This window comes from Penaeus chinensis, chromosome 29 (genome assembly GCF_019202785.1).
Source record: "Penaeus chinensis breed Huanghai No. 1 chromosome 29, ASM1920278v2, whole genome shotgun sequence".
In the NCBI taxonomy this organism is placed as follows: domain Eukaryota; kingdom Metazoa; phylum Arthropoda; class Malacostraca; order Decapoda; family Penaeidae; genus Penaeus; species Penaeus chinensis.
The window spans coordinates 31,102,920-31,112,919 of NC_061847.1; the positions used below are offsets into that span (position 1 = coordinate 31,102,920).

Here is a 10,000-nt window from a genome sequence, read left to right on the forward strand (position 1 = left end):
CTTTTCTTTTCCTTTCTTTTCTTCTCTTCCCTTCTTTTCTTCTTTTATCTTTTCTTTTCTTCTCTTTTCTTCTCTTCTTTTCTCTTCTCTTCTCTTTTCTTTTCTCTTCTCCCCCCCCCCCCTTTCTCTCTCTAACATATCAATTATCCCTCGTTGTGTACTGGATTCAATCAATAATAACAAAATAGAAAAAACCCTACTATGAACTTCAAAATTCAACACATAGTGAAAGTACTGTACCTTGCTTCCATATATGGATCGTCTGTCAGGTTGGGTTCTTTAAGTACGGGTCAGGAAAGAGTGGTCAGTGGGTCGCGTTTTGTGTAGAAAAGGAATATGTGTGTGTGTGTGTTTGTGTATGTGTGTGTGTTTGTGTGTGTGTGTTTGTGTGTGTGTGTGTGTGTGTGTGTGTGTGTGTGTGTGTGTGTTTGTGTGTGTGTGTGTGTGTGTTTGTGTGTGTGTGTGTGTGCGTGCGTGCGTGCGTGCGTGCGTGCGTGCGTGTGTGTGTGTGTGTGTGTGCGTGCGTGCGTGCGTGCGTGCGTGCGTGCGTGTGTGTGTGTGTGTGTTTGCAGTATACATGCATGTACATATAGATAGATAGATAGGTAGATAAATAGATAGATAAATAGATACCTAAATATAGATACAAGACTACCGACGAATGCTTCGCTCGTCTCTTGCGGTTTTTTTTTTTTTTTTTTTTCACGAGAGCCACACCACAAGCTTCTTGGTGTCATAAACAAGAAGAAAAAATTAACCTGCCATTAGCTAGACCCCCGAGCCTTTTTTCAAATGGAAAATGTGCTTACCTCCCAGCAGAGATTTGACAGATTCTCGCTTGAGAGTCATGAATATGAATGTGTTTTTGTGTTTTGATTCAAGTCATATAGACTCCTTTAAGTGCAAATAGTTTCCGATATGTTTGTATTAAAATCTGATATACGGTGAAAACTGTTTACAAATATGTACAACCAATTTGTTTTCTGACTATATCTCAAAATAAATAGATAAGTGGATATAAATAAACACAAATGAATTCACCCACTCGCCGCGGATTTATGTTCTGTTCCCTGTAGTTTTTGGTGAATTTTGTTACCTACAGATGGATCCACTTGTGCTCAGCCGGCAAGGAGTCTATCAGTAGGCCCTAGTGACCGATCCTGATTTTCCCAGTCCTTGAATTGGCGTTAAAATGTGTTTATCTTATTAATACCATTGCTGTCGATACTGTTATTATTGTTATTGATGTAATGGTTATTAAATTGCCATTAAAATATTTTAGACAATGAAATGATACAAAAGACCCTTTCCTAAAGTGAAGGAAAAGGGTAAACAGGTGAGATAGGTAGTTCTAATAACTGGCTATTTGGTGATTAAGAACTTGTAGAGCCATCTATGTGCAAATACAATAAATAAACTTGTGTTACAGTGGGCATGGCATGTATTCTTGCCACATGGGGCGAATGGGTTAATACACCGAGCGTTAAAGTGAAGTCAAGTGAAAAAATAATAATAATAATAATATAAACAGTAAAACTAAGATAAAAAATTACCCTTACTTAACCCCATTGAATTTACCAAAGGTCGTTCGTTCCAGTTTCACAGGGGAATGCAACCACCCCGGGGCTCTCCTGCGCTCGTGCCAGGAACCAGGATCCCAGTTCCTCATCTCCAACCAGAAGTTCGCCATCAACTACAAGAAGTGCCCGGGCATTGGGGAATCTTTCGATGGACGTAAGCCACTTGATTTTGATTTTGGTCTTTGTGTGGAATGATGGCTATGTATTTCTTTTTTTTTTTTTTTTTTAGAGATTTCTGTGGGTATGAGGGTCCTTCGTTGAGGTTTGTGTTATCCTAGTATGCAGATTTGACAGGGTGAATAGTAATAAGGATGGACTATCTGCTTTAGCTATCTATCTGATAATTGAAGATGAAATCGTAAATATTTTCATGAAAGATGGGACAGTAGTTTCAGAATTTTCCTGATAGCCTCATTCAGTTATAAATAAACCAGACTTACGGTTATTACAGTTCACTATCGCTGTATGAAAAAAATATAAACGAGAATTAACTTCAAAATTTACTCGGAAGGCACCAACCCTCTCCCATTATGAAATGACTTACCTTCACGAAATACCCATTTTCCCTACTACAATCTTAACCTACTCCCAAACTCAATCCAACTCGACTGATCTCAACCCAACTCAACTCAACTCAACCCAACCCAACCCAACCCAACCCAACCCAACCCAACCCAACCCAACCCAACCCAACCCAACCCAACCCAACCCAACCCAACCCAACCCAACTACCCAACCCAACCCAACCCAACCCAACTAACTCAACTCAACTCAACTCACCTCAACTTCACCCCCCTACACCCCCAACCCCACCCCACCCAGCCTCCAACCCCCAAACCTAACAACCACACCCATTTCCCCCCACCGAACACAGGAGTCGAATTCTCCTGCCTCGGAAACTGGTTCGTCGGGAAGAACCACTTCTTCGCCGTCGTCAACACGAAGGAGTCGCGGAAGGAGGAGAAATACAGGTGCTTCGTCAGGAACCGCGAAGATGATCTCTACCTCGGCCATTCCCTTACGCCGGAGTGCTCTGTGCTGAAGACGCCCGAAAACAGCCCCGTTCGATTCAGACTTTCCTATGGTAGGCGTTGGTGGTTGGGGATTGTTCACTGTTTACTGGTGGTTCTGTTTTGTTTTTTTTCGTTTGGTTTGGTTGGTTGTCCGTTTGTTTGTTGTTATTTTTTATTGCTATTAATATCCTTATTGTTATTATTTTTTAGTTTATAATTACTATTATTATTATTATTTTTAGTATGATTACTATTATTATTGTTATTATTTTTAGTATAATTATTATTATTGTTATTATTATTTTTAGTATAAGTACTATTATTATTGTTATTATTATTAATAGTAGCAGTACCCACAGCTATATCCACAAACATCCACAAACACCGAAAACTACCCACGAATACTCACAGTTATCCACAAATATCCACACTCAAATATACACACTCAAATATACACACAAACACCCACGAATACCCACAAAACACCTACGAATACCCTCAAATACCCACGAATGTCCACAAATACCCACGAACACCCACATACACCCAAACAATACCCACAAATACCCACACCAGTTAACACGGCTTCCCCTCCACCGACAGCCAAGCACGAGGAAGTGAGTCCGGGCTGCCTTCTGCCTCGCAACATGACCGGGAAATGGATCTCAACGGGCTCGGGCGAACCAGAAGTGACCGTCAACTCCACACACATCTCGGAGTCCACGTGGAGGGGCTATAGCATGAAGACAGCTCATTACGTGTGTTTGCAGCAAAGGGGAAATCGGTATCTTACGGCAAAGTTGAGCGTCGAGGGTTGGTAAGTGTGTGTGTGTGTGTGTGCGAAGGGTGAGGGGGGTGAGTGTGTGTGTGGGAAGGGGGAGGGGGAGTGAGTGTGTGTGTGTGGGAAGGGGGGAGGGGGGATGAGTGTGTGTGTGTGGAAAGGGGGAGGGGGGGGTGAGTGTGTGTGTGTGGGAAGGGTGAGGGGGGTGAGTGTGTGTGTGTGGGAAGGGGGGGGGATGAGTGTGTGTGGGAAGGGGGAGGGGGTGAGTGTGTGTGTGTGGGAAGGGGGGAGGGGGGCTGTGTGTGTGTGTGTGGGAGGAGGGGGGCTGTGTGTGTGTGTGTGTGGGAGGAGGGGTGAGTGTGTGTGTAGGAAGGGGGGAGGGGGTGAGTGTGTGTGTGTGGGAAGGGGGAGGGGGGATGAGTGTGTGTGGGAGGGGGGGGGTGATCGTGGGTGGGGGGTGATTGGGGATGGGAAGTGTGTGTGTGGGGGGGGGGGAGGTGGAAGGGAATTGGTAAGTGTATAAGTGGGTGAGTGAGTGGTTGAATGAGTAATTGTGCATATAATAACACAATTATATTCAGAAAAAAAGACAATAAATCTCATTGCTGTGTTTGATATCAACGTTGCTGTTTATTCTTATGATAATTATCAATGTTATCACTATTAATAGTAGCAATAGTAGTAGTATTGGTACTGTGTGTGTTTATTGTCTTTGTACATTCGTGTTTGTACATATGTACCTTTCTGTATGTTGAATGGTAAAACACTCTACGTGTTGATACTATGATAGAAAAACCCACAATGCAAAAACTAGATTATGAAAATGAGTCTACAGTTTCGAAATCCACCTGAATTCCACCTTCAGGTCTCTATGTGTGGTGTAATGTATGTCTGTTTGTCAATTTGCTTACATATACTTGCATTTCCACTAGCATATGGGAACATATCCCACTAAAACCAAACCAAAAAATATATACATACCCAAATACCTCTGTTAAAAAAAACACATATATTCCACTACACTCAATCCTCGTAGACATGAATTAATAAAACTCCCATAGTTAATTCCACTCTCTTAATCAATAACACTTCCTTAATCAATAAATCTTCCTCAACTAAAAACACTCCCTCCGTCTTTACTTCGCAGCCAGACGGAATACGTGTGTTGGGAATTCGTGCCTCGACACCATAACATTATTCGGTACAGGAGAAGCTGGGCTGTTATCTATTCTGATTTCCAAGTGTGTGATTATGCAAATTTCCGAAGCGGTCGGGAGTGGAAGTATGATACGCTGATTGGTAGGTGGTCGTTAGTTGATTGAGGATGATTATTATGATGATAATAATAATGATGATAATGATCATAATGATAATGATGATAACAAAACAAAGCAATGATGATGATGATGATGATGATAATGATAGTTATAATAATAATAATAATGATAATTTAGATAAAATCAATAATAGAAACAATACAAATAATGATAATAAAAGACAGAATTGATGATAATAATAATAAAAACAATAATTCTAATAATAATAATGATGATGATGATGCTACTAATGCCAATAATAATAACAATAATGAAAATGAAAACAATGATAATGATGACAATGATGATGATATATATATGTATGTATGTATATAAGTGTGTATATATATATATATATATATATAGAGGGTTCAAATTTTCCTGCAATCTTATATATATTTATATATATATATATGTATGTATGTATATGTGTGTGTGTGTGTGTATGTATAAATATGTGTGTGTGTGTGTATATGGGCGTATATATATACATATATATATACTTATATATGCATACACACACGCACACACACACACACACACACATATATAGATATATATATATATATAACAAAATCGAATAGGAACTAATAATTATTAAGTTAGCAATAGCTATTGTAATATTTCAATCCTGTTTCATTATCAAGAGCGACGAGGGATATTTTTCACTGGTTTATAGAGTACTGAGGACAAGCTTTGATTTCTACGCGCTTCCATTCTCACTTTGATTAAAATCTTTCTTTTGACGAGTATATATCAAATACATAAGACATTCACTTATTGCCAATGACGATTTGGCATTGCTCTTTCATATAAAAGGGATACTGGGCATTTATGATATGACAGTGAGCGATTATTCGATAATTTAAAGTAATACAGTAATAAAGGGTTTAATCTTCATCATCTTAATATTGATAATGACTATAAGAACAACAGCAATAATGATAATAAAAGTAATAGTAATGATAATAAAAGTAATGGTAATGATAATGATGATAATAATTGATAACAATGATAATGATAATAATAATGATAATATTGAAAATAGTAAAAATGATGAAAATAGCATTAATAATAATAACGATGTTGGTAATAATAATAATGATAATGAAAATAGTAATATTAATAATAATGATAACAATAACAATGATAATAATAATAATAATAATAATAATAATAATAATAATAATAATAATAATGTTTACAATAGTAATAATGGTAGTAACAATGATAATAGTGATAATAACAATGATACTAACAAACACACCAATAACAATAACACCATTACTCCTAATAACCCTAATACTAACCAGCTTGTTTCTCCCCCACCCCACCCCCTTCACCCGCCCCTCCCTCCCTCCCTCCCTCCCTCCCACAGCGGACGCCCCTGACCCCATTCCCTGCCCCTTCAGCGGTCGCTTCTCCTTCGGCCAGCGAGGTCCTTCTCCCTTCGAGCCCCGGATACTTGGCGGGGTCACCTCCTCCCCCCTGGATACTTACCGATGCCACAGGAGGATCACCGAGATGGCTGTGTGCGACGAGGAGAGGAAGTGGATCATGATCGATACGGATCGCTGTGTTACTCTCAATAAGGATGGTCACCCAGTTGATTTTAATAGTGAGTTTGAGGTTTAGTGGGTTTTCTTGTTGGGTGGGTGGGTGGTTGAAAGGGGGGGGAAGGGGGAGTTATAGGGTAGGGTGGGGGGAATGGGGGGGTGGATTTGGTTTTGTGTGTTTATATTTTTTTTTCTTTGTTTCTATGTTTAACTTTGTTTCTGTCGTTCTCTCTTTCTTTCTTTGTTTCCGTCTGTGTCGTTCTCTTTCTTTCTTTGTTTCCGTCTGTGTCGTTCTCTTTCTGACTCTCTGTTTCTCCTTCTTCCTCTCCCTCTATCCCTCCTCCCCCCCTTTCTCTCTTCCCTCCTTCTCCCTCTTTCCTTCTTCTTCTTCCCTTCCTCCCTCCTTCTCCCTCACTCTTCCTATATATTTATCACAACTTCTTTGAATATTCCTAATCCAACATTTACTTACAGGTGTTAGTGACTACCGACTCCAATGTGTAGGTTACTGGAAGGAAAACTTACTGTCTTATCTGGTGACCTATGACCCCTCCGACTCCGCTTCGAGGTTCAGGTGCTGGGTAAGTCATCCGAGGTCAGAGGTCAAAGTCGATTTGTAGATGCTGATGGGGGATTGCAACTTTTTTTTTTTTTTTTAATATGTGAGATTGAATGAGATTAAAAGGTGTGTGGACCTGATTCTGTCTTACCCTGCATGTAGATGTGTGTGTGTGTGTGGGGGTATGTGCTCCTGTGTGTGTGAGTGTGTGTGTGTGTGTATGTGTGTATGTGTGTATGTGTGTATGTGTGTATGCGTGTGTGTGTGTTGTGTGTGTGTGTGTGTGTGTATGCGTGTGTGTGTGTGTGTGTGTGTGTGTGTGTGTGTGTGTGTGTGTGTGTGTGTGTGTGTGTGTGTGTGTGTGTCCTACATTATTTTACTGCCAAACCATAACCTACATAAAATATATCCACCAAACAGAACACAAAAACTGAAACAAAAACAGAACAAACTCATAATTCCAAGACTAATATAAACCTCATTTCTCCTTGAAGGTCTACCTACGCATCGGCGAAACGAAACTACGCCTGTCGCAGTCCGTCGGCGCCGCGTGTGGACTCAACCAGACTTTTCTCTCGTCGACTTACGAGGAGAGCGCGGCTGTTGCACTCAACCTCACCTTCGAAGAACGACTGTGTAAGGAATAAGATAGATGTTTGTGATTTATGAATAGGGGGTAGATAGGGTCTCTGTACATTATCGAGTTTGTAATTGATTTTTGTGTTGTTTCATTTGTTTGGTTTCTTATTTCTTTACTTATTTCTTCAGACACGCTAACACGTTTACGCATCGTGCAGCCACACATAATCAAACACACATCCTCTTGTCCGTAAACATACATGAAGTCTGCCTTACTCTAATTTACACTAGTCATCCGCTCAATTATCCGTTTTCTCTCATGGACTCAACCTCCAACTATCCGTTTTCTCTCATGGACTTAACCTCCAACTCTCCGTTTTCTCTCATGGACTTAACCTCCGTTTTCTTTTTAGTTACCCATCTAACTATCCATTTTCTCTCACGGACTCAACACCCCGTTTTCTTTCCTAACAGACGACCAGTGTCCTTTGTATTACGACGACGGAAGCGACCCATGGCGACCCACGGACATCATAAGAACAGTTTTTCGTTTTTCTAGTCACAACCCATCCGTCCATGGCCCTCAAATCCTTGCCCTTATCCTCCCTGTGATGACTCTGCTCAGGTAAATGACGGGGAATCTTCGAGAAATCGCCCGTTATGGCTGTGACCCTCTATTTGTGTTTTTTTTTTTTTTTTTTATGTCTTCGTTTCCACTTGTAGCTGTATTTGTGTACTGTATCTGTGTATATTGTATAAGTTAGTGTGGAATCACCGGGAGTTATTCCTGTTGTTGGTGAAGAATTTAGGTGTTGAGATGATTTGCATATTTGTGAATGTATGTATGTATGTATTTACACACAAATATACGTGTACTTGTGTGTGTGATTGCGTGTGTGTGTGTGTGTGTGTGTGTGTGTGTGTGTGTGTGTGTGTGTGTGTGTGATTGCGTGTGTGTGTGTGTGTGTGTGTGTGTGTGTAAGTATTCAAGAAGCCATTTGTCTGGCCAAAGAAGTCTGTTTCATTTGCTATGTTCAAAATTCCACTGTTATGAGATCCATAGTTATAACTAGATATATAAGTATCTTTCTTAAAGGTCGATGATATGCATTGCTATGACTAGATGTATAATTTCTTTTCTTCCATTTTCTCACATAATTCTCATAGTCTGTTAGGTATTTCTCATCAGAAATGGTTTTTGATATATAATAATACTTTCTTAGGGCATTCTGTACATTACATTTTATGAAATTAAGTTCTCTGATAGATATCTTCCTTACGTGATGCAAAACGTACTTTTATTCACTGTGAGATATCTATATATGTTGTAGTGAGTAATCTTTACTGTCGCATTCTTGTTTCAAAGAATTAGAATGCACACCTATAATTATTCATTTTGTATTACCTATATTATTAGGTAGATATTATCAGTTCACAGTCACGTTTATTGTGATGTTTCGCTTGATACTGAGCGTGTTGCACAAAATACTCAGACAAAAAAAAAAACAGTATATCATCGGAAACACGTGTAATTAGTGGTGTTTCATGTTTAAGGAGAGTACAGTCATCATTACAGAACACTAAAATGAGTAAGGTATTTACAAAATCCTTAGAAAAAAAAACAGTATTCACAAATATACAAAATCGTAGGGGAAAAAAGTATTCACAAATGGTCCATGTCTACAATATCGTTAAAAAAAAAACAGTTTTCATAATTGGTTTATATCTACTCAAGGTGACACAAGAGTTGCGAATTTCGATAAATACATTTTTGTGTATTATGTATCCTTCTGATGTTGTCTTCGTTATTAGAGTGAATAACTAGAGGCCTTTTTTCTGTTCTCCCTCATTCGTCACTTTCGAAGTCATGTGGCAGACGTCGTGTGTCATGAGTCAGAGAAAAAAAATGAAAAAGATAAACACAGGGTTATTGGTTAAAAGATATATGCATAAATTAATGAGACCGGAATATAGCCTATTTATGCAAGGAGATAGAACATGAAGACGCATGGCATATATGTATTCAAATTTTGTTCTGTTTTAATAATGAATTTGATATCGTATTTGATGACTGCATTACAAGGAAGATGAAAAACAAAAATGCAACTGATCGTTAAGTACTTTCTGAACATAGTGTATATCATACATGGGGACACATACCAAATATCGCTTGAGTTTAAGTGAGTGTTTTAATTGTTTTTTACGCTTCTAAAACACACATGATGACTTTGTATATTATAGATTCTCCTAAGATGATGACCGTACATTTCTAGTATTCATGATACTGTTGAAAAGGTCTCAAAAGATGATTTTGATGGTTATTATAACACATTCTGTACAGTGTATGATGTGCAGTACAGGGATGTGGATACGAGTTGTATATTTCTAAATAAACGGTGTAAAATATAACCTATTTTTATTCAACGTCCTTATTTCACTTCATAAACTTATTGTCACTTCAATACATAACGCGAGTTGTTACAAAAATATATTTTGTTTAAAAACATTTATGTGTGTATGTATATATACACACGCACACACACGCACACACACACACACACACACACACACACACACACACACACACACACACATATATACATATATATATATATA

The 10,000-nt window shown here is 38.8% G+C and overlaps 1 protein-coding gene across 1 annotated transcript in view; it reads left to right on the top strand.

Annotated features, from left to right (window-relative positions):
- Positions 1-9,784, top strand: part of LOC125040845 — a 27,154-nt gene extending 17,370 nt beyond the window's left edge. Inside the window, exons 4-11 of the mRNA XM_047635604.1 lie at positions 1,598-1,734; positions 2,455-2,664; positions 3,197-3,410; positions 4,522-4,673; positions 6,069-6,308; positions 6,721-6,827; positions 7,300-7,441; positions 7,859-9,784. Coding sequence (XP_047491560.1) covers positions 1,598-1,734; positions 2,455-2,664; positions 3,197-3,410; positions 4,522-4,673; positions 6,069-6,308; positions 6,721-6,827; positions 7,300-7,441; positions 7,859-8,013 — 1,357 coding nt within the window. The 3' untranslated portion in view covers positions 8,014-9,784. The remainder of the gene's footprint in view (positions 1-1,597; positions 1,735-2,454; positions 2,665-3,196; positions 3,411-4,521; positions 4,674-6,068; positions 6,309-6,720; positions 6,828-7,299; positions 7,442-7,858) is intronic.
- Positions 9,785-10,000: the final 216 nt, after the last annotated feature.